At 41.7% G+C, this 25,209-nt stretch overlaps 1 protein-coding gene across 7 annotated transcripts in view; it reads left to right on the top strand.

Moving 5' to 3' along the window:
* The window catches only part of FAM110B (family with sequence similarity 110 member B), a 116,203-nt gene extending 106,400 nt beyond the window's left edge, over positions 1-9,803 (top strand). For all 7 annotated transcript variants that reach the window (XM_030012647.2, XM_030012643.2, XM_030012646.2 and 4 more), the window contains one exon: positions 6,907-9,803. In XM_030012647.2, coding sequence (XP_029868507.1) covers positions 7,209-8,321 — 1,113 coding nt within the window. In that variant the 5' untranslated portion in view covers positions 6,907-7,208 and the 3' untranslated portion in view covers positions 8,322-9,803. The remainder of the gene's footprint in view (positions 1-6,906) is intronic.
* The last annotated feature ends 15,406 nt before the right edge of the window (positions 9,804-25,209 follow it).

The raw sequence follows: 25,209 nt of genomic DNA, 5'->3' as shown, positions 1-25,209 counted from the left end.
TTTTTCTGAGCTTCATAATTAAAACCGTTTTGTTGTTCTGCCTCCCTCTGTTTTCTCCCAGTGCACAGCGATGACCCTCAAGTTTTTTGTTTGTTTTTTTTTTCCCCACATATTGAAAATGTTACCACTAGGAAAAAAAAGGTAGTTTACCAGGATGCCAAATGCAAGCATGGCTGTGAAGGACAGCTGCCAGGAGCAAGGAGTTGTGATGCTAGCTTTTCCTATCAGTAGAGGAGAAAAAAGGAAAAGCATAGTCCAGATAGCCCTGCTCCTTCAATCAGAGCAGAGCAGGAGTTACTATGTCTTGCAAAAACACGATGGTGCAGTGGGGAAATGGTTTGAAGAGGAGATGGTGAAGGAGCAGAGAAATAAGAATCCCCCTTTTCCCAGAGAAGAGGGACCAAACAGCTGAGACCTGGTGCAGCAGGGACCTGTCTCGGGGTCTGATGAACCTCTGAAATGTGATGGAGCACCAGGGCCAAGTATCCTGTTTTGAAGAAGGGGGTTGTGTTGATTTCTAAAAGTGCAGAGAGGATCCTGGGGAAACTGTGTAGGCCCAGGAGACCACAGGATAAATTGGGAATTGTGATGTTGTTGTAGGGAGGAGGCTATAAATTTAAACATGATGGTTATGGAGAGATGTAGAATTAAAAGGATAAAAGTGGTTTGGACTTGGGACCATTGACACTGGCTGATGAATGAGCAGTAGAGGTGTTTCCTAAAGCTTTGCAAAGTGTTCATTCTCATAAAATGCACACTGAAATAGAAGTATTCACATAAAGATAGAGGTACAAATGTAATAAAAAGTTACATTCCTTATTATACTTTCTTAGGCTCTTTCCTGATTTTTTTGTTTAAATGAGAGGCTGAAATTATTCTGAAGAGTGCAGTATGGTGTAAGCAGCACAGGGGTCCAAAGAAAACAGAACTGATTTTCAATTACAGCTTTTACAAACACAGCATGTAATATTGCTCTAAATAATAAGATGACTTTTTTTTTTTTTTTTTTTTTTTTCTATCTAGTTGGAAGAAAGGGAAATTTCATTTCTGAGCTTCCTTATGCATTTGTGCAGCTGTCTGCGCCTTTTGAAAGAAATCAGAGTTTTCATGTTTGGGAGCCATCTATAGGGCAGTATTTACCCACAAGCAAGTGTTGCTGAGAGTAGATTGTTGCTACTGGGTAGGAAATGTAACAGTGCTGGATTTCAGAACTAAAAAGAAGCAAAATACTTTCTGAAGATTTTTTCTTTCAAAGAAGCAACTCTATCCAGCTTCCAGTGAGCACTAAGCATACATTACAGGGGCAGTATGTAAGTATAGCTGCTAAGTTGCTTTCCAGGCATTTGTACCTCAGTGGATGTTCCAGAAGCTATTTCCCCATAACAGTGTTAGCATTTCTGCTTATGGCAGCATCCTGGTTTAAACCTCATCGTTTTAACTGCACAGTGAAATAGAAAGAGTGCTAAGTGGTGGCAGTGTTTTGTTTATGGAGACTTTTATCTTAAAAGTCTTTGAGTGTGATATAAGAGCAAAGCAGAATCAGTGTAAATACGTCAGCCCATTGTACGTTCATCTATGCAAGTTATTACAGAGTTAATGCTAGTTGTAGTTTGGGGTTTGGTTAGAAGTAATACATCAGCAGTGAAAAGTGGCCACCTTTGCCAAAGTTTGTTACCTTCCCACTTGGTAGAGATTTCCCACGTCTACATAATCTGCCAGTCTTGGTTTTAGGTCACTGTAGTTCACATTTTTTATGACCTTTTGAAGGCTTAAATGTCTACTTGAACAGATACTGCTCTTCATTTACTGTTCACTGTTTCATGTTTTGGGGCGGAGCAGAGTTGAAAATCAGTACTTTTCATTAGTATTTTGAGTCATGGTAGATCCAAAAGATTATTCCATCTCCTCATGCTTTATCTTGACAGGTAATATTATGTGAGACCAAGTCTACACCCATACACATGTTTATCTAAAATTGGTTTCAAAAATGAAATACTGCTGCCATTCTGGGTGTGGATTATCTTATCTCAATTTAAGCCTAGTTTATTTAGGCTTAGCCTGTATTTTTAAACTTATTAATATAAATATGTGAGGGTTATAATGACATTTATCCACAGAAGAACTTATATCAGTTTCAGACATACACATTAGTATAACTCAGTGCATAGACCTGTAGCAAGCTATTCTCAGTGAAGCCCTCATTTATAGGCTTTGCAGGAGCTGTTAACAAAGCAGCATCTTCACAATGGGACCTGCAGCTATAAAGTGCACCTAGTTGTTAGGAGAGCCTGACATTTTCCATCTGTGTCCTGTGTGTCTATGCAGATTTTGTTTTATGATCTTTGCGTCCTGTTGAGATCACTTGTTGATTACTTACGCTGGAATTCATGTGATGTTTATGGTGCATCTTGAGGTAGTGGTAGTTATATTTTATCACCTGGAAAATAAAATTGACACGGGCCTTTAAATATCAAGGAAAGCGGAGTAAGGGCTGTCAGCCTTCATTACATTTATCCACTGTGTTTCATCCTACCTCCTGTACAATCCCTTCATCTGCTGTCCCAGAGGGATGAATTAAGAGCATGAGCTTCATTGTAGTTTTGTCGGGTGAAGCTGTGTCCTCGCCAAAGTCAAGAGCAGAAATTCCACTAACTTCATTTGGGCCACATTTTCCCTGTTGTTTTTTGCTGCTTTGTTGCAACTTGAATACTGTTAAAATATGTAGTGCTCTTTAGTGGAGACTTTTAGGCAAAGACTGGCTGAAACTTGGCCAACGTGTAGGAGCTACAGGGCAGTACAGAGCTGGGGAGGGAAGCACGTTGTCTGCTGTCAGCATCATTAAGTTTATGTTTAGAATGCAGCTTTAGAATGCAATGAAAGAAAAAATAAAACTTGTGTATCGTACAATAACATTGTGTTAATAATAGTGCTAGAAATAAATACTTGCCAGAATGGGTCCAGTTCATAAATTTCTTTTACATTTCAATAAAGTGCATATTTAGAATATATGGAACTGTAATTCCAGAGTTTCTGCATAGTTTATCGCCTCCTACTGTCTTGGCTTTAAATCAAGGAAAGAATATTTTATAGAGGATTTATTTGTAGTTAATGTTAGTTGTATAGCTATTGCTGCTCCAGGCTGTATTGTGTTCCCCTAAATCATGCAGATAGTGCATCTGTTATTTAAATGTGAATATCTGACAAACATATTACAGACCTAAGAGTGATTAGAGCACAATGCCTAGAATGAATAAGTGCTTTGGATCTCTGCCTCTGTCGCAAAAGAATCCTGAATCGAAGTGTCTGGCTGAAAATACAGCTTTAAAAAACCAAAACCCCTCTACCCCTTTTTACATTTTGTATTCTACTCAGCAGGTCTGCAACAGTCGCTGGGTGTTGGAGGAGCTCAGTTAGTAAGAACTTTAAGAAAGGTTTTATTAATGTAAGCGTAGTACTAAAATGAACTATGTTTGAATGTGTGCATAAGTTTTTAGCTTTGTTTTTCTTTAAATAATCTCTTAAGTCTAGCAGTTGTTAGAAGGAAGAGCAGTAATGGAAATCTGGAGTGAATCCTGAAAAACACAATTCAGTCCACAGAAGAATTACACCTGCAGAGTAGACATTTGGATGTAAACAGAGTAAAAGGAACATTTCTTAGGTCCCTAAGTATATTTCACACGTTTCTTCAGAGTGGATGAAGAAAACCTATTTACCTTTGAATTTCTGCAGTGCAAAAATGGTACCAGAGCTGTACGTGACAGGAAATTCAGATGCCCAAGCAGTGTGTTTCTTTGGAGTTTAAGCCAGAAGAAAGCCATTTCTATACCCCTGTTGCTGCAGCGATGATTTTCACAACTGGAAGCTAAGTGGCACAATTTTGTCTTCCTGAGACTACACTGTACTGTTGCTGCTCAGCCTTTTTCATTACCGATGAAATTAGTAAGTAGCAAGGCTCTCTAGTGTCGCTGCTGTGTTTCAGGTGCCTGTGGGCAGCAGAGAGGCTGGTAGGAATTGCGCTCACTTTCCCAGCTAGCAGCAGAATTAGGCTGCAGCCATCATCAGCACAGGCAGGAGAAGTTGTTTCATTAGCACTTTACATTCATCCACCTATCTTTCATCCCACTTTCTTTTCTAACAGTATCTGGTTAATAATTTTTAGCTCTCTGAGGCGAGAGTACCAAATAAACTTTCTGGTGATATTTAAATGCAGCACCTCAGTGAAATGCAGCAATTTAAACAACACATAAAAATATAGTTGATCTTTTTCGTAGTTGCATGTACCTGAATTTATACCAGCAGCCCCACAGGTACAAAGCCTCCGTGTCTGGCCATGTAACCCCCTGGCCGTCACTCCCCCGGCCCCCTGTGCTGGCTCACGTGGAGATCTCTGCCCTGGCTCCTCCCAGGTCTTTGCTTTTCTTTCTAGGCATGCCTGAAGCTCATTGCCAGCCACAGCATATTTCCATTGACTTCAGGGCACTTGGCCCCATATGTCCTTGCAAACAAGCACTCTTGTTCTCTCGGATGAACATGCATGCACAGTGGGATTTTTTTCTTTTCTTCTTCTTCTGTTTTTTCGTTTTAAGTGTGGTGTTGAAGCCAAAGTGGATGGTTAGCCTCGTAAGCAATGCTTGCTGACATTGACCAGGGCTGTCCTGAGTGAGGAAGTTTTTAAGTGCTGGGGAAAGAATTCCAAAAGCAGCCTTTAGTCCAATGCCTTGGTTCCCACAGCTCCGATCCGTAGTGGTGTGCAGAGCCGCTTGCCGGGAGGAGAATAGAATTGGCAGCTGTCCTCTGGGGCAGGACCACGGTGGCCTTTAATGATAGTGGCCAAGGAGGAAGTGGAGGGTTGTGGTCTCACTTACTCAAGTGGTATGAACTCAGTTGGGTGACCGTGTTTAGTACAGAGAATTGGGATTTTGGTTGTTTGGGGGTTTTTCTTCCTCCTGACAAGACCTCTGCTCTCACATAGATGTGATTTCTGCACACGAGTATCAAATATACACACTGATGGGGTATTTTTACAAGCACTTAGCCATCAAGCCCTGAGCTGGCATCATGGAAAGATTTGATTTGTGTGTATGGAAGAGAAATGTGTGTGTGCAGATGTGTGTTGGAATTGACCTCAGCGCATTTGGAAATTTGATACTTAATTTCAAAATAGTATCAATAAATATGTTGATTCAAATGAGGAAAGCCAGCTTTTTCTCTTTCATAGAGACTTAGTTAAAATTCAGGAAGTCAAACTGCTAAGGAGTTAGCACTAGGATTTATAAAACAACATTGAAAGGGAAGCTTAATTAACATTTCAGTACCCTTTCAATTGCACTGAATGCGTGTCTGGTTTATCACCCACCTAAATATGTTAGTTTGTATTTGAAGAATGCTTGTGACAGTGAGCCTTCAGGAGAAAGCTCAGCTTTTTCCTATAATCTCATTATAGCATTTATATATTTTATTTGCTTGCTTTGACCTTGAATGATTTAGAGAGAATATTCAATGTATATATCATGTATTTCTGGGAACCGGTACTTGAGGATGTTTCTTTTTACTGTTAACATATCTTTAGCTGGAATTTAAATTTTTTTGTGGATTTTTTTGGTCTAAACAATGTACTGATGGCACACCCTGTATTAGTAAGTTGGGTGTTGATGGATGAGCACACACAGGATGGCAGTACACACGACAGCAAGTCATCCCTGGGAAAGATGCTGCTCTGCATTCCTTAGGATGAGTGAAGAAGTAGCAGCTGCTTTTCTTTCTCTCATGGAAGAACACAGCAATAACAGAAATGGGATATTAAAAAGGGCAGCACAGATTAATGGGGCAGTAATAAAGCAAATGAGACCCATTAGCGAAATCACAGCTTGAAAAGTAGATTCCGTGATAAGTGCCCTTCAGTGCCTCATGTGGGAAAAGTTGTTACAGCACTTGTAACATAATCCATGGTGTTGGTTTTTAGACTGTTGTGACAGTCCTAAGTGATAGGATCTTAAAATAATTTAGATGAAGGTAAACTTCATTTGCACTTAGTGCTTGATAGAAAACTCGAATGATTATATCTAAATGTGAAGAAGAGTTCTTTTCTTTCAAACCCAGTCAGAATGTTTCTGCATGCTCTCAAAATCTTTCATCAAAAAAAAGCCTTTTTCTGTTGTTCTGATAAGCCTGTAAGGTGATCACGAGAACTTGGGAAGCCTTATTTTACTGCTGCCGCACCGGTGCTGTGGGGACTAATGTTCAAACAGACGTTGAACTGGAATCGGTGGCTTTAGCGAGATCTCCTACTTTTTAATTGTTGATTTTATATTAGATTAACGATAGAAGGTGTGCATTGCACTTAAAACACTACATGTTTCTGCTCTCTTCTTTTTAGACCAAAGAGTTTCCGGAGCATGTAACAAAAAAGGAGAAAACCCTTAATTGCCTAGATTTACAGACTATGTTGCCTCTAGGGAGAAAAGTACTTGGGGTTTAGAGATAAAATATGTACACAAATCAACTAATCAAAGCCAAAGATAGTAGTTCGAAAGTGCTCTTTCATTGATCTTGAGGAGATAGGTGGGTCTAAGTCTGAATTGACACATTTTGCTTCCCTTTCTCCCTCTAGAAGTGCATGGCTGTATCATGGTGGGGTTTAGATTTTTAATTTTTTCTTTCCCAGTGTAATTGTGTAAGATCCAAGCTCAGGCTGTAAGCAAGGAGCAACACGTTTCTTGTGAGACGCAGAGGGGTGCAGGGCGAGAGGGAGGCACGGGCACCCCGAGCGCCACCTCACCGGTGGCTGCATCCCGTCCGTCCGTCTGTCCGTCCGGCAGTGGGAGAGGAGGGCCGGGAGGCGGCTGTTGCTATCGCTCTGATGTCAGGCGCTCTTGCTAATGTGTGGTTGGTTATTCTGCGTTTCAGATCACTGCTGGTAGCGGAGCACAAAGGGAACGGCGAGACTCCCGCATCTTTCAGCGAGAAGAAAGGAGTCAGCGGAGCAGACTAATACGGACTTGCGTCGGGTGGCCTTGCCCTACAAAGGCTGCCTTTAAAAGAGAAACACAGTGTTATTTAATGAGCTGTGAGATGAGGCGCTGCTGCTAACGCTCAGATCCCAGGATTCATCGGCTATTCATTGTGCTTAATGTACATGTTTCTGCACCGTGCATTTAGGAGATCCCAGAGAAGAATCCAAAACGGCTGCGGGGGAAAGACCACCAAACATGCCTACAGAAACACTACCGACAGGTAGCATGGTGAAGCCGGTCAGCCCTGCCGTGACTTTCACGTCTGCCGTTCCTCTCCGCATCCTGAACAAAGGACCCGACTATTTTCGCAGGCAGGCGGAGCCTAATCCAAAAAGACTGAGCGCAGTGGAGAGGCTAGAAGCCGACAAGGCGAAATACGTCAAGAGCCAGGAGGTCATCAACGCCAAGCAGGAGCCCGTGAAGCCGGCAGTGCTGGCAAAGCCACCGGTCTGTCCCGCGGCCAAGCGAGCACTGGGGAGCCCCACCTTGAAAGTCTTCAGCAACAATGCAAAGACCGAGAGCGGCGTCCAGAGAGAAAATCTGAAACTCGAGATTTTGAAGAACATCATCAACAGCTCCGAAGGCTCTAGCTCGGGTTCAGGGCATAAGCATGGTCCCCGAAACTGGCCGCCCCACAGAGCTGATTCAACGGAGCTGAACCGACACTCGTTTGCCGAGTCTTTGAAGGTTTACCCCACGCAGGGCCGTAGCAGCCCGCAGGAGAGCAGCTCCAATGTCAGCAGAAGGCTCCTAGATCAGTCAGCAGAGACTTTCTTGCACGTCTCTCACAGCTCCTCAGACATTAGGAAAGTAACTAGTGCAAAGCCCTTAAAAGCAATACCCTGCAGTAGTTCAGCCCCACCTCTGCCTCCAAAGCCCAAAATCGCTGCCATTGCTACCCTGAAATCCCCAGAGATTGAGGCAGTCGAGTCTGGATGCGGAGTCAGTAGAAGACCCTCCCTACAGCGATCAAAATCAGACTTAAGCGACAGATACTTTCGTGTCGATGCAGATGTCGAACGATTCTTTAACTACTGCGGACTGGATCCTGAAGAGCTTGAAAACCTCGGGATGGAAAACTTTGCAAGGGCTAACTCAGATATTATATCCCTCAACTTTCGCAGTGCAAGCATGATTAGCTCAGACTGTGAACAGTCTCAGGACAGCAACAGTGACCTTAGAAATGATGACAGTGCCAATGACCGTGTGCCATACGGCATTTCTGCCATTGAAAGGAATGCCAGAATCATCAAGTGGTTATATAGCATCAAGCAAGCTAGAGAGTCACAGAAAGTGTCCCATGTGTGAGAGAAAAATCCACCGTAGAAAAAGCAAGGACTGTATCTTTGTCTGTGAATATTCAGTTGTGAAGGGTTGTGAAGTCTACTTGAAGTCTTGTACACTTCTCAAATCTCTTTGTGTTGCTTGTTGTGCAATGTTTCCAAGTTGCATGCCTGTCAACATGTGAGCTGACCTGGCTTCCACTTGAACAATAACTAACTACAAAGCCTGGCTGAGCATACACATTATCTGCCAAAAGTTTAAGACGAGAATCTAATTAGGGCTTCAGTATAATCAAAGTGTTTACATGAAAAGGTTATATGACTTCTTTGGTATTTATGTGGTTCCTTGTGGATTTTATATATGTCACTTTTTGTCTTAATACAGATATTGTCAACTGACGTTACTAGTTTCTAAGTTGAAACAGAATCTCTTCGGGGGAAAGAAAAGCAAAATTGGCCAAAATAAGAGGTTTAGGCATACGACGATAGGCAAAGCAGCCTTATCTCTTGTAGAAAGTGCGTTATTGGCACAAGTAAAACTGTTTCTAAAAGGCAAAAATGCTATGTTCTTAAATTATATTTCATTGTTAAACTATATATCCCTACTTGTAGTAAGGGACTGTTCAGTAAAGGTTTCTTTTTTCTAGGTAAGCTCCCTCTGTTTTACAGCAGAAGTAGTCCAGGAATCTGCTTGACCTCTCATAAACTAAATAAGTCTTGCATTTGGGTTGGTGTAAGCATTTTAATGATTTTGTATTATCCCTGTTGAAAAAGCTTAAAGAAGGTTGGAGTCAACAGATGAAAACGGCATAGGTGCGGGATTTTGTGGGTTTGGTTTTTACTCAAAGATTCCTGGTCTTAAACTTTTGACAGGAATGATTAGATCCTATAGCTGATATTGAATGCCTTTATTAGTCAAACACATCATGACTACAAACTCCATGCTGTCTTTTAATTTTTTGTAGACCTATTCGAACAGTTAATGAACAAAAATGGAAACACACAGCCATATCAATATAACGCCTCCTATTCAGAAGTAAATACACTCAGTAGCTGAACTATATCTGAAAAATTGTGATTATGTTGTCTTGCATATGTTATATCTAAGGCTGTGAAAGTTTGTTACAGCTCTAGGAAAGTGTAGAAACATGACAGTATGTAGCTTTTTTTTTTTTTTTTTTTTTTTTTTTCCACCTTATGATGGTTAGTGCTGCAGGTCAACCTGTAACAAATCTTTTGACAATCTGTGTCTTCCCAGTGGTTTTAATTAACTGTCATTTCAACTGACAGTGGTGGTGCGGTAGCGGGGAAGTTGAAAGTACAGTGGTCTGCTTCATTATTATTGTATACATGCTTTGAAGTAAATTGCAGCACTACCTTATACTTCATCAGCTAATAGGAAACTTTTTTATTGTGTAAATGCTGTAAGACTTTGTATATACTTCAGTTGTTACGAAATCTTTAAAAGGAAGAGTGTTATGCTAATAAATAGCTCCTGGTGCAGGTATGGTAGGTTTTTTGTTCTTTTTTTACCCCTCCCATTCTTAAAACTATATCAGGAACTCAATTGCAGTGTGTTTTAGTGCTGTAGAAGGTCTTGGTTAAATAATAGTTCCAGTAAAAGGTTTCTTCTACTAAAGTGCTTTTCAGAATATAATTTTTTATAAAGTAACTCTAGCAGCATGATCTGTCTGAAGAACTAGAAGAGATTTTCAAGACTCCTAAAATAGCTTGCTTCTTCCTTACCTAGCAATGTTACTGTTCCCGTTTATAGCATCTGTTCATAATGAATCACCGCAGTCTTCTGAATTATTCTTCAGTAGTGCTTATTTATATATTTGAATATTAAAGATGTTTTACAAAGTCAGGTTCTATCTTTTCTCTAAGAAGCCTGTAGCCCAACTTCTTACAGATAGCCACAGTTAATGCAGGCAAGACTGGAAGCAGAGCCACACAGTCATTTGTTGCCTATGGAATTATCCTACATCAAGTTTTATATAATTGTTTTCCAAATGATTGTTCAGGGTGGGGAGAAAGCACACATTCAGTTTCAGGAGGCTACTTTATGGTTTTTACAGTTGGCTTCACAACCTAAGACTTACAACATTCCTAGTTCGGTCAAAAAAATAAGGAGCTATGTATTTCATCTACAGGCACATTTGTGACATTTTAAGCTCCATGGGTTTCAGTTGGCATTGACATCACACTGGTTTTTCAAGCATATTTTTCCAATAGTAAGTTCTACTCAGTTCAGTGACTATTTTGCCAAGGAAAATAATGCTTAAGGGATTAAAGCCAAGTGTAATGCAGCTGTACAGCAATGAAATAAAGAAGTTAAAACTGAAATAAAAATGCACTCACATTGTTCTCTCTTAAGTGTTTTAACAATGATGATAAACATGCTATCTCAACTGTTGTCAGCCAAAAACAGTGATAAAGAAGCCTTTGTAACTAGAAAATGGATTGGAGCATATGCTAGTATTCTGAACTTGTTTCCCAAGGTTTGTTAGGAAGCTGTAGGCTCTTGAGAAATCAAATTAATTTCCTTTTAGTGCCACAAGGGGTTTAGGCTTGTGAGCTATGTGTAAGAGATCATTTCCTCACCCGAGATCTTAAGCAGCACCTTTGACACAGGCTCGAAGCACAGGCCCTGACTCTGCTATCCCTGCTTCTTACAATATGCACGTGAATAAGACTTTACAGGACCCAGACCTTCACAGTCAACTGAACTTGCAGCTCTGGTGCAGTTGCAGTAATGGAAATCACAAGATTGCAAACTGTCCACAAGGCTTTGAACAAGCAGGTAACAATTGTCTTCATCTGTCACTTTATTACAGTTTATGTAGATAGGTTTTATTTATTTATTTATAGTCTTGCTGTCACTTGTATGTTTGCATAAAAAACAAATCGTTGGTGTCTGATCTGTTTTTATTTTCAAAAGGGAATAACCCTTTTGCCTTAGCAGACAGGTAATCCCATCATGTCGAGAGGGTCCCTTGTGTGTCTCTGCCGTAGGAGATTCCTCAGTGCCGAACACTGAATGTGCAGGGAGTTGTAACCACCTCGAATGCCTCATCAGGGACCCGTTCTGGTCGTGTTCCTGCTGCCTCCAGCAGGCATTTACTCAGGTGCAAAGCGCACAGCAAGCGTCCATGGTTAAACAACAGCTCTTGTTGCAGCAGCAGCAGCAGCTCTGGAGGGAGATGCAAGTCTGTGGCGTCCTGGGAAAGCCAGTACTGAGCCCAGCGCTGACAGTCCTGGCCCCAGAAGTGAAAGAAAAACACAGTATGTTTTCAGTTCACACTCACGCACGCACAAAAGAAACCACCATAGAGGTTTATGGTGGTTCTGTTATTTTGACTTGCCGGGGAGGGAAAGGAAGAGGAAAATGATGTGACGAAGTACACTTGGAAAGCTATGTACAGCTTTGCGCAGAGATAAACCATTTCTCTGAGGGAAAGAGACGGGCAGCAAAGTAAAACCGGTCTTTTAATCACTTCATATTACATAGTAACAATGTCATGAAAGCTGAGAGATGCAGGATCTGTGCAACAAATTTACGTTCAACAAATACAAGTACTGAAATTTTCCTTTTTTATGAATACTGTTTCTGCAAGGGAGAGTGCTGTGCTGCAAGCGTATGCACGATCTGAGTGACCGAGGGCTTTTGAAGGGTAAACACAGAATGATGATGCTTTTGGCAGAAATTCAAAAATCAAAAGACACGCTCAGACAACAGAGCCAATCGGTATTGCTGACTTATCTCTTTTTACAGCAGCTTATCCATCCATGGAGGCCATACGCATTTGATTCCAGTCATTCAATGAAAAACAAAGTCTTTAATGGAGCTCTGCAGTACAGAGCTGTATAATTTCAGTCTGCAGAACAGGAGAGGAGCTATACCTTAAAAACAGTCTTCCCAATACCTATTGATTATGGGATGATAGTGTTTAGGACATTATATTCAGAGCTTACTTGTTCATAAGGAACTTCTTATTAGGCAGAGTAGTCAAATGGCAGAGTAGTCAAACCAATAAATCTGGGAGGTGCCAGTTTTCCAAGGCTATAAAACTCGTGTTCTGTGTGATTAACGGTGCTACACCAGTAGCTGAGCACACTAGGCTTAGAATATAAGCATCTGGATCTTTGTTCCCATGAACAGTAAGGGCCCGCTGCCTATTTTGGCAATGAATATAAATGCAGTTACAGTGTAAGGTCCCTTTGTGCTGTACAAGAGAATAAATTGGTCAAGGTGTTTTGTCCTGAATTGTAATATAACTCTATTTTAAAATCGTTGTTATCAAGGCTTAGAAGTTTGCTGATACTCTGAATTCATCTGACATTCCTTGCTGTCAGCAGAAGGCATCCAATAATCTGCCCTTTGAAATATATCACCCATAGCTTAATGGGAAAGGCCATTAAAATTGTTCAGTTTAAGGATTTTCATCTCCTGATGATGGCATCTGTTATGTGAACCTCTAAATAAGCAAATTTCAGTCAGAAGTGTTAACCCATAAATGCCTTTTCTTTTTCTCCATGGAAGTCCAAGTGGTGGTCAATATCTGTGTCCTAGTATTTGTTACAGTTAGTACGTTGCTGCTAAAATACTCAGATATTGTCCATTTGGGGTGCAGTGCAATATAAATTGGAGACACCTACACCACACCATCTGTCTTGCTCTGGTAGGTATGAACAGCCTTCAAGCATATTTGATCACTTAAGAATTTGGTTGTGGCTGCCCATCAAAGCTCAGTAATAATAAGTGGTGACTTTTTTTTTTTTTTTTTTTTTTTTTTTAGTTTTCATGAACAACAATCATTTATGTAACAAAAACTGTAGTCTCTTAAATGTCATTCTTCTAAATTTAAAGTAACTTTCATGATGGTCTTATGACAGGAGTAAGAGAGTGCTAGTATTTGTGCTATTATTGTTTCCTGCTTTTGGCACTGCAAGTCTTCTCCACCTTCTTGGTGTCTTGCCTTTTCTGAATTTTCCCAGCTTCCATCCTTCCTTTCTGTATGTTCCTTTCTTGTCTTGTCTGGCTCTTTCATCTTCTCTTCTCTGAAATGTGTGACCAAGGTCATCATATTCTCCTCGCTTAGCCTCCTTTCTTAAGTAGCCTCTTCCCTTAGTTACGTCAATGCCCCTGAATCCCAAAGCAACTTTGCCACAACTTGTCCTGTCTTTTACAATCCCCCATATTCATGGCAGCCTGTTTCCAAGAGAGTAACTCTGTGGCTGCAGTTGAGCTGCAACGTCCTGAACAGATAGTCATCTATTTAATGGGTTATTTTTTAATTTTCTGGTGTGCCATGCTATTTGCAGGCAAGGTGAAACAGCAAGAGGTGGTTCTTCAGGAAGAAGTAGTGATTGAAAACACGAAGAACAGGATGCCAAACATATCTTGAAATATCAACCTCTTGGTCCAAAATTGCCTGTATTTCTTTCTCTGCTCTATCTCGCTCAATGCATACTCTTGCTACTTCTTTGGCTCCATATAAAATGCTGGCTTGAGGACTGCGGTGTGCAACGGTGGTACAATCTCCAGTGAAAAGAATGATACGGGCCCACTATCCAAGCAATAGTTATTTTTTTGCCTTCTGCTGTTTGGTAACACGGTACCTGTGTGTCTCACACCTGTGGCATCCAGACCACTTGCACTGCATGCTCAGTTCCCAAGCAGCCGGCCAAAAAGCTCTGTCTAAAAAAGACTCGTAAAACAGGACAGTGGAAGATCCAGGAGAGACAAAGTCTGTCCTCACCTGGCTATTGTGGGAGACTTTCAGCTGTGGTAAGAGAAGAGCAGGTTTGGAAGCAAAAATCCCAGGCTGCCACCTTATGCAGCCCTGGGGCTGAGGGTCTGACACCTCAACCCTTCATATGGGAAAAGGGTATCCGTGTGTTCATCTGGGAGACAGGATAAATCAGTGTATGGAAGCAGAAGGCACTTGGTGAAGCATGCCACTGTTTCAGTAAACACCTGCTATTCATATCTCAAAAAATGAAGAAGGGAAAAAAAAGAACAGGGTTGAAATTTGGAGAACAGCTGTGTATGCAAATGCTTTCAGACGAGATGCGGAGGTGGGTAGATAATTTTGCTTTTTAAGAAATGAAGCTTTTAAAAGATCTTTTAATAAATGACCTGCTTTTCAAGTCTATTAATCTTTTATGAAGTCAGTCTTGCCACCCTGAACTGCAAAAGCTTTGCTCCTCTCAGCACAGAGCGTTTAGAAATGTACTGACAGTGATTTGGAGTGGCTTAGGTAGTAGGATAAAAGGCTGCTTAGCTGAACGTGAACTTTGTATTACTAAAGTTTTGGAGGATGGTGGTGGTGTTCTTTATTTTAAATAGACGGGGTGGGGGGGGAGACAACAGAAAATCAACATAGTCTTATTTTTTAATCTTGGCCTGCAAAGAAGACTGGGAAGCACAGGTTCAGTTAACGTGTCTGCATGAAAATTATAGTATTAGGTTTTGGCAAAGTCTTGATTTTCTTCATCCATGTTTTGCATATCTTGGAGCATATCAGCTTACACGTCTCTGGCACAAAACTCACTCGTTCCATCTGAAAATGCTTTCTGCGAGCTTATGGGTTTGAGCCCATCTGCTGAATTTTCTTTTGTGTTGAAGGACTGAACAAAGAGCTGTCACAATGCTTTCAATTTCCCATGGTTTTGTTTCTAGCATGTTCAACCAACAAGGCCTTTCAAACCCTTTCCTACATTGAAAATAGAAGCTTTGTATCAGTATACGTGCTGGTATTGAATTCAGGAGGTAGAGAGCAGGCAAGAAGTCATATTGTAAAATGATTTTTTTTTTTTTGCTGTTGTTTCCTAATGAAATTGCAGTGTTGGTTCCCCCCCCCCCCCCCCCCCCCCCCAATGCCATACAGTGAAACAGAGCCAAAGAAGCTAACAAAACCATACAGGTTTTCCCTGCAGTGGCATGAGGAAACTTTAAAGCATGTCTGGGTGCTTCAACTGGGAAGACCATGAAAAAAAGGATACCCAAATTCTGGCCCCATTGAAGTCAATGGGAGTTTTACCACTGATTTTAAGTGGGGTGGGCAGGAATTCACCTACTGTCAGAGCTTAATATTTTGCCCTCTTTGGGGGTGGGTTTTTCTCCCTGTTGTAAATCTCGTGCATTAGTTTTCTACCGCTTCCTCACCTATTCTTCTGTCTCCCCAAGCAGCACAAGGGGCAAATCCCCCAGGCACCGCAGGTAGGAGCCCTGGGTGCAGTGAAACCTCGCGCAGGTGTGCAGAGAACCCTCCTTGCTTTCGGACAGACCCACAGCAACGTGGCTGGAGCACCCGCTGTTTGCGGCAGTATTTGCCTGGGCCATCAGCCTGGCTTGGTTCAGAGAGTAAAAGCCAGCATGTTCTCTACCTTATTTATCTTTCTGGCTTGCAGGTGTGTCCCATGGTAGTCAGGTATTCTTAGAAGTGCATGGATCTTACCAAAATGGCATCTAGTAAAATTAGTCACCCGAAGAAGCTGTTTCAGACCCTTGAGACCTAGATGATATGGGTGCCAGAGGACACGACCCTGATCTGAACACAAGGAAGCAGCTGCAAAGTCACCATCTCATCCTTTGCCGTGGAAGGAGAAACCACACTGGGTCTAGCTAGGTGTGTTGAAATTCCCCACCTACAGCTCCTTCTGCTCACTGGACCAAGAAATTTGTCCCCGTACTTTATTCCTCTGCGGTGGCATCGTTCAGGCCCCTGATGAGGACCATCTGGGCTGCCAGACAGTCTCCTAGAAGATGCTGCCCACGCATGCAGCAGCATGCGTTGCACCTAGGCTATCACTAATTTTTCAATTACTTTTGCTGTGTTTACCCCCAGAAGAATTGTATAATATTCTGTACTGAACTGTCTTAATATTTTTTCTACAGGATGTAGATCTGTAAGATGAGGCAAAGAAGAGGTTTGGTGAAGCACAAAATACTAATACTGATATGAGGAGGTCAGTACCTACCTGCCCAGCACAGGGTGTGTCTCTTTACACATAGATAGCACACATTATAATTTGTTCTCTGAATTTTCACTGAAGTGCTAATGACCAGCTTATGGAAAACCTGGGAACTAATGAGCCATCATGAATATTCATATCAAGCCTCAGGGGTGCCCCTTTCACACCAATGAGGAGTTTCAGGAGCAATGTACAACTGGTGCTATTTTAAAACAAATTTACCCTACCCCAAACCACGTTTAAGTCATAAACTGCAAAGTAGTCAGCTGTGATATCAAAAATCTTTATGGGAGGTTATTTATTTGAGGGATCAATTCTGAAACGTTCAGGGCAGACCCTGCTCCTTGGAGGTCACCATCGAAAGATGTATGCTTCTCCTGTGGTTGCCTTACTTACAGCTCTGCTACGGAAGAGGGAGGAAGGGGAGCACTCCGGGGCCCTGTTCTGGCAAATCTCCCACCACGGGCAGGACTCTTCTGCGCTGTCGGGGCTCAGGGAGTTGTATGGTTTAATACCCAAAGGCAGCTGTGGTGTGGAATTAGAGATTTTTCTAATGGGCTCATTCCCACGCAAGTACCACACAGAGCTGATGCTCAGGGACACGCTGGGTTTTCAGGGGGCTGCTCAGTGAACAGATGTGTAACGCCATGAAATTGTGGAATGTGTTGAAAGTGTATGGAAAGGAGTTTCCAGACCACATGTTTTGCTGAATAAAAACCGGCATTTCACATGGTGGAAATCGTGGCAGAGCACTCTGATTCGGTAGATACTGGGCAAAAGTCAGCAGTTCGACTGGCTGACTGAAGGAGAGAGCCTGTGTGACTTAAGGAGTAATCAAGTCCTGCAGCTGCATCGGTCCCTTCTGGGTTACAGCACAACATGCCAGGCATGGGGAAGGCTGGGTGCACTGGAAGGAGGGATTAAATCTACAAAGCCATGCCACCAGCCAGGCTTAGGCAATTAATTATATTTTTAATTCAGCATTTTAAGAATTATTTATAGCCTCATATTAATACACAGGAAATCTAATCCATTAGCTTAATGTGTTTGTGAGTGGTGGTGGTTTGTTTTAGTTTTTTAATATTATTTTAAGTTAGAGAAGTAGTTCAATATGAACACCTGGCAGCTATTGATACCTGGCACTTTTTTTCACTGTGCCAGATGATAGCAGGTCATGTAGATAATAATATGGGATTGTTAGCTGGGTTATGAAGAAGATGAACCTCTTCAGAAAGAAACTGATTAAAACAAAACATACAGAACCTTTTCCTGACTGATGCTGACTACTGCACACATGTCTTTCCCAACAGCCACAGGTAAGTTGCTAGGCTCCAAAAATAAATGATAGACTTGCTGTCTTTAAAACCATTAAACAAGGAAGCAGGAGAGAGAGCATGAATTTTTAGAGCGACTTTGATGTTAGGGAATCCGGCTCATGTCCTGTCTGGTGCATGGGGACAGCGAGGGGAGAGACTGCTGCTTTAGCACATGGTCTGCAGGAGAACAGAAGGGGGAGCAGAAATGTGATCTGAAAATAACATCAGCCACGATGGTCCAACCATGAGGTCTTCCTCAGGAACAGTCTGCAGGAGCAGAGCTTGTCGCTGTGTTTAAATGAACAAGCTTTTCAGAGCAGGGATGTGGAACAGATTCACCGCTCAGTGCTCCCAAAAGATCTGACTGGCCACGGCCCCCAGTGCTGGCTTTTTAGTTTTTATTGCCGCTCTCACGATACATCCCTACAGACTCATTTGTAATCCTTCTCTCATTCCCCTAAGTGGGCGATGCCAAGATAAGAATACTGGAGGTCTTTGTACTCTCAGCAGTGAAACACAGCAGAGATGAGAGCGATATGAAAGGTCCAGGAGTACAGGAAATTATCCTCAGTTGGCTCCCTTTGGAAACCACCCCCTTTGGGGGAGGCACTGATGTGCAATAGGGGAGGTGGGAGCCACATCCTTTAAACATTTTGGAAAGGAATTACTGGCCTCTTTGAACAAAATGCTAATCCCAGGCTCCTTCAGAGCTTCTGCTGGAAAACAAATTGCCACTTTTTTCAGTCCTGCCCTGCATGGCACCTCAAACATTATTGCTGCTGCAAATAAGCAGCATTTCTACAGCAATTTAGTAGGTGTGGGGGGAAATGGCACATTCAGGAGCTCCTTGGCTGAGCCATGTCCTCATGCATCCCCTCCCACCTGCAGGAAGGTACACTTCTGCAGAGCAATGCTTCTTGGCTCCGTATTTCCCCTAGGCTTCACCACCGCTGTTTCTTTCCCAGACCCGTGTTTTCACGTCAGCTACTCAGGAGCCGAAGATCCTTTCTCCTGGACCTCATCATTCTGATGTTGAGTGGTGAAACCAGAAATCAAAGCTGCAGCTGTTTGCCAGTTTGGCTCATCCTTGAAATTTTCCTGACAACAGCCTGGGTCTCCACTTTATTTATGACCAGCCACATGAAACTGTTTCGTGAAGCATACCACTAAAATTTGAGTTTTCTCGTTGCTTTTTTCACTGTAAGCTGAGGCCATTTATCTTTCTTCCTTGATATTTTTAGTCTTTGAGTTTCCTCCGGTTGAAGCATTTATTTCTTTAGGCAACGATTTCTATGTACTTTGAAAGACAGTCTATTATTTGTTAACATTACGGTACATGTAACTCTACTAAACTATTGATACGCATGTAGTTAGTCCGTTGGATAAATATGCATTAGTGACCAGGGTGAAGGAACAGTAAATGTATGGGAAATTTTAGAAATAAATTTCTGAAAAGCAGTTTGGAGCAGTTCCAGTCTATCTGAGCACTGCAGATGTAACACAGGCTGCCTGCATTTGCAATGCACAGTAAAAATTATCAGAAGATTCTGATTAGTAAATGGAGTGTGTAATGTGTTCCCAACAGACCATTTTCCCATAAGAAATAACTTACTTTGAGCCCTGTTTATTTTTCAGAAGTGCACAATAGAACTGACCTTGAGAAAATTTTCTGTGGAACAGGGGAAAAAAAAAGCCACCTTCAAGTTAGAGGAACCCCAAATCAAATAATTCAGTTGAAACACTTCTGCGTTATTTCTAGCAAAGAATTTGATTGACAAGTCAGTCGTGAAAGAGCAGTAAATATCTGCTTCCAGGGATTTGTGGTTTCTAAGGAACCCAGGGTAGAAGGGCTCTGCCACCGCCCACAGCCCACCCCCCAGCTGTCCCAGCCGCCACTCAGGGGTTGCTGCTCACAAGCGGAGTTAGTTACCATCTGTAAAATAAGTAGGGCTTTTGTCCAAGTTGCTGCTTTAAGATGGCTGCTGCTTTACCGACTTCTCTTTGCCCTGCTTCCCAAAGATGATTCTCCTTCAGAAAACATAAGCAACTGCAGCCGTTGCATGGTTGTCTCTCCTGGTGACGCAGTGTGTAGTTATGTCCTGTCATCTTTAGGAACACGTTTCACTCCGTCTTGGCAACCCTTGCACCATGATGAGTTGCTTATGTGGCCTGTAAGAGCGTACACTTTGCAAAGCGTGAAGGTGGTGTATTACAGTATGATGATAGCACAGTCAGCGATGGACAGTGAAGCAGCTGGTAGCCCCTGATGCTCCAGTTCACATCTGCCATGAAGGAAGTGGCTTGTGCTTAAAATGGGCAGATCTTTGGAACCTGGAGAATTCATGGTCATCGAAATCAACTTGTCCCATGGTTAGGTTGCCTCAGTGGAAAATGCTGTGCTCTGAGGCCCTGCTCTTCAGCACCACAAATGCTGGTGTTTTCTACTCTGTGGAAGCTTTCCAAATTCTTCGGAAATGGAATTTTGAGATCTTAGTCTTTTCTGGAGAGGACTCTTTCCTGAGACAGTGTTGCTTTTGTTGGCACAGCTGCCAGTTGTTGTTGCAGGCTGATCTGTAAGCTCAAGTGGGCACGCACTTACAGCAGTTACAACCCCTCCTTTTTTTCAGTTCTTTCCAAGAAAAATCTGCAAAACCTAGAGATGTGTTCTCTGTAGTAAAATGTAGGAATAGAGACTCTGGAAAGTAATTAGGAAAGGTAACTATTTGCCCTCTCCTTTTCTTTGGCTCTCCAGGAGTGCTCACGCTACAAAAAATGGGTCCATGCTCATACCAAATATTTTAAAATATGTATGTGTTTGTCACATGTAAACCACTGAAAACTCTAAATAAAGGGACGCTACTGATTTTTCTTTTTACAGACTAGGTTTTGGATTGCAGAACAGCTCACTGCATGTTGGCAGCTGCTGAGGGGTGGGAGTGGATTGACTGCCTTCTCAAACAAAGTGCCACCTTGAAACGTGAATGTGAGCATCGAAATGCTGCATTTCAGCTTGGCAATCAGCCCTGTTCAGGATTGGAACAGGGCACTTCTTTGGGATACTTGCATACTGAGTGAAATGTGTTTGACAATTCAGTATGTGCACTGAGATAACATATCAGTGTACCAAAATGCAGCAGGCTTTGTGTTGCTGAGGTCCCAATATTTTTCTGACCACTTCTGCACGGTAAGCATAGTGTAACTTTGCTGTGAAGAGGATTGTTGTATTTCCTTTGCTTTGGAAATTTTATCCATTGTCTGTTTCACTTAATCTATTTTCTTTCATTATATTAAAACCTCATCATATTCCTTTCCATCAGTAGTTAAATTTCTGGGTTGGTAGCAGTGATTCCTTGCATGTACTCTGCATTTTCTCTTTGATCTTGAGTCCTTCTCAGTGATAGGCTATAAAAAAACACCAAATCATTATTGCTGAGGATGCCACACTGATGTAACTGCAACCCTCTGTAGCTGAAAAATATCAGTGACAATTCTCTGTTCATCTGATCCCTGACTTCGAGAAATCATCAGATCAAAGCTAACCACTTAGCCAGTTATGCTGGGGTTTTTTCATTTCCAAAAGAAATACCACAACTTGCAGAGCAGAAAATCCCCTGTATCATTCTGTAAAATCCTGCAGAATGAGACATGCTTATGGCTGTGAAAGGAAAGAAAAGCAGATAAAGGTCTGACCCTCTGTAGAAGTGAAACTCCTGTCATTTCTGCCACCAGGGCTCTGATTTCACCCAGGAATTACAAGAACTACTACCTTTAAAGAGTAGTTTGCCTCCTCAAAGAGTATTTTTGAGAAAAGCAGCGCTATCAGCCCAGGTACGAATTTGCATTAGTGGAAAGTGATATGCCATTGTGGAATGCAATCTTCAGAAATAAATTCCTCCTGAGTGAGTTTTGTTATGTTGGGCTTTTTTTTCCTTTTAAATAGACGCATCGATTTTTAGGCCAGATGAGATCACTGTAATTGTTTTGTCTGACTTTCTCCATAACATCAATTATAACCAGGCATGAATTAATTCCCCTTCGAATTACAGACCTTATTTCAGTTGAGAAATCCTATTTTGATTTGAATAAAGGCAGTGATGGAGAACCCACAACAGCATTTACTAAATAATTTCAGTGGTTAATAACCCCCTGCTTAGATAAATTGTAATCTCCTTTCCAAGTCTGAATTTGTCCAGCCTCAAACAGCAGCCCTGAGGTACTGCTGTACATTTGTTTGCTAGGCTGAAGAGCCTACTGCCACAGTTTTTCTCACTGTGTAGGTGCAGAGACCGTGACTGTGTCTGCCTTAACTTTTTCTTGGGCAAACTAAACAGCCCTCAGATGAACAGGTTTTCATCCTACCTGCTCCAGGGAGTCCTAGCAGAACTGACTAGTATAGTCAAAATGAGAAGGTCCGTTATCCATGTATATGCCATTGATGTAGCGCTAATGATATTTTCGTTTCTTTGTGCAGTCTTCGCATATGCTGGAGCAATGGTTGAGCTTTACAGGACATGTCTGAAGCAAGCGACCCCAGCAGCCTTACCACAGCTTCTTGCCCCTTCCCGCCATTCACGAGGCAGTGTGTCACCAGATCTGTCAGCACACCACCACATGCCATGTCTCCCTAACCCACTTCAGTCATGGTGATCCACGTTAAAAAAACGACCCACAAAACAACAGAAAACCAGCAACACATTGTTCGGAGTGTTAAGGCTAGCCTAGATCATGGTGACAGATTGAGGTTGGAGAGCGGTGATGTGAGCAGCTACACTGGGTCACCTGTAGTCAAGACATGGTGTTCAAGTTCAGCCAAAACTTCTCTTTGCTCCGTCCAAGGCTGTGTGTTGAGCATATGATTCCATTGAGCAGTCCTTAGTAGGAACCGCTTTTTCCTGAATATTTACGCCTGACTTAGTACTCAACTGCCTGTTACTCAAGGCCTGCCTCAAATATGCATGGCCTTGGATTAGTTGACGGTTAACCTCACCAGACATCATTCCGCCCACACACCTTGCCATGTTAAGAGTCTGCGGCATTTGTCAGGCTCTTTGCTTGCTCTGGAGGAACCAAAATCATTTTGCTCCATCCTCAAATTTTGGTAATTCTTTTACCTGTTAAAAAACCCAAATGGTTCTTCACAGTTCTTCAGCAATTGCCATTATCAAGATTCATGATCTGTTACTAATAAACCTTTACAATTTTCTCTTTCAGTGAGTTATTTTGTAAGTCCTTTTCAAATTTTTGTGGGGGACCCTAGCGGTACATTTGTGGGAACTGTCGCATCTGTAACCCCCAATGTTGTCTTCAGAGATCACTTAAAGAAAGCTAGGGTGTTCAACAGTCTCCCTTCACCAAGTGGAATAGTTACTTTCTCCTTATAGCTCCCTTTTCTGTTCACTTCCCTCAGAAATGGAGCCCTAATGTCATGGTGCCTGGAGCACAAGATTTTAGGAGAGGTTAGGTCCCTTTTAGTACACCACAAAGTGTTGTCACAGGGGAAGTGTTAACACAGTTGTGTCTTCACTATCTTTTTGCCATCCCATTTTTAACTTCCTCTGAGGTTCTTTAGGAATATGTTAAGGAAAAAAAAAAGTTATTTTCAGCATAAGGGAGACAAAACCTAGTGTTATATGTGTACAAGTGCCCTTTTACTGTGGATCCCATCATCTCTCGGACAGCCTGACCTCTGCATGTTGGCTTTTTCCTGCTGAACTTTATTTGACTTGAAAGACTAAAATCAATTTTTTTTGCCTCTTACCTGTCTAGCTCATGTATCGGTCAACATCTGTTGACTTTGCCAAGAGCAACTCTTGCTCTGTTAACCCACAAACTTGCTCTCCAGAGTTCTTCAACAGTGGACTCACTGCAACCTACCAACTTCTGGGTCTGCTCAGGATTTCTCACCCCCACACAGCACAGAAATAATATTAACATTGTCCAATAAATCAACAAGACATCTTTGGGACTGTGCTTGCAACTGTTCAGTCAAAACATAAATGTTTCTGGAAATGTCAAGGATGTGAGTTTAGAGTGGGAAAAGATGAAAATTCACCTGTCATAGGTGCTACTCCGGTTTCAGTGTTGTATAAACATAAATTAACCTTAGTTTTGACTTACTGGGATTCCTAATGAAATACCTTGTGACTGCTTTTGTTTTTAAATTTACTATGCTTTAATTCAGTAATTGCTTTATGACTGTAATTACTAGTCTTTCAGGCAACACTTATTAAAAACAAATTAGGTTGTTCCAAACTCTGGTGATTTTATGATCATATAGATCAATATAAATCACATTTAATTAAGCTCTTTATCACTCAGGTTTTCCATATGCAACATATTACAGCATTGCAATAACAGGCAATATTCCTACCTTTCCATACCAATTTAGTCATATTAAAACAGAATTTGGTTTATAATGAGAAGCTGAAAACCAGACTTTACTTAAGTTGCCTGCTGCACAGTAACAATTATATGATGGTGTAAGTCGACAGTGTTTGTCTACATAGGAAAAAAATCAGAAATGTGAGCAGAGTCTGAAAAATGGTTTTGAAAAAAAAAGCAAGCCAAGTTGAAAACTGCATTTGAATCTTTGTTTCCTTTCCAAATCTTATCAGAGTTGTTACAGGGTATAATTCTGGCTGCACTATAATGAACAAAAAAAAACCCAAAAAACCTTAGCTAGTTAAGATTGCAAGTATTCCTTAAGATCTCCAAGCCAATATATGCAAAAAAAGTATAGTCTGGACTTGTTTTCTTTCTTACAAGAACCACTCTGTAATAAATTTCTCTTTAATGGCCACTAACACTCTAATTAAAAATTTTGGTATTAACACAGGGTAGAATTTACCAACACACAATGCCTTGAAATTTACCTCAGTAACCCTCTAATTCACACTCTGTTGCACTTGCTATAGGGAGCTTGCAATATGGTGCCTGTTTCCAAGTGGCAGTAAATACAATGTAATGCAGGGTCTTTCAAATACGGTTTGACCAGCCTGAGGTCGGTGAGTTGCCTTCTACTCATCCCAAGGAACATACTGGTTCTTCTGAAGTCAGTGAAGTTATGCTACTGATTTCAGTGGAGCTGGGATTTCTCTGTCAATTTTAAGTTTTCGGTGATCTTACAGCCAGTGCATTTCTTTTTGTTGATTTTTATACCAGGCTGTGTAACTTGTATCCCTGCCCTAGGTTCTCCCTCTCAGAAGTCCTTGGACTCTGCCCTTTGTGGACCACACTCACATCTTCATGCATGTCTAGAAAATGTCTGTTGGGAGTTATACAGTCAACAGAGGTGCAGGGAAAATGCTTCTTAGGTTATTTTATAACGTTATAGCACTTATTATCATTTACCTTCTCCCTAGCATGTAGGTGCTAGATCAGGTGGCACAACTGGAGAAAAGAAAACTTTAAGACACACTATCCCCTCCTGATGTCTGACAAGACACTAAAATATTGATGTAGATCTAAGAAAAGTTACTACCAATCTCTAGAAACCTGTTCTCTCCTGTATGCCCAGACTAACATAGCTATAGCAATACTCTGATTACTATGCATGCAATCCCAGACACTGTGCAAGAAAAGGATGACCCATAAGCACCTCATCCTCTGCTAATTTTT

This window comes from Aquila chrysaetos, chromosome 4 (genome assembly GCF_900496995.4).
Source record: "Aquila chrysaetos chrysaetos chromosome 4, bAquChr1.4, whole genome shotgun sequence".
Taxonomy (NCBI): Eukaryota; Metazoa; Chordata; class Aves; order Accipitriformes; family Accipitridae; genus Aquila; species Aquila chrysaetos.
The sequence above is the reverse complement of the archived record's forward strand: the minus strand, read 5'-3'. Positions and strand labels throughout refer to the sequence as shown.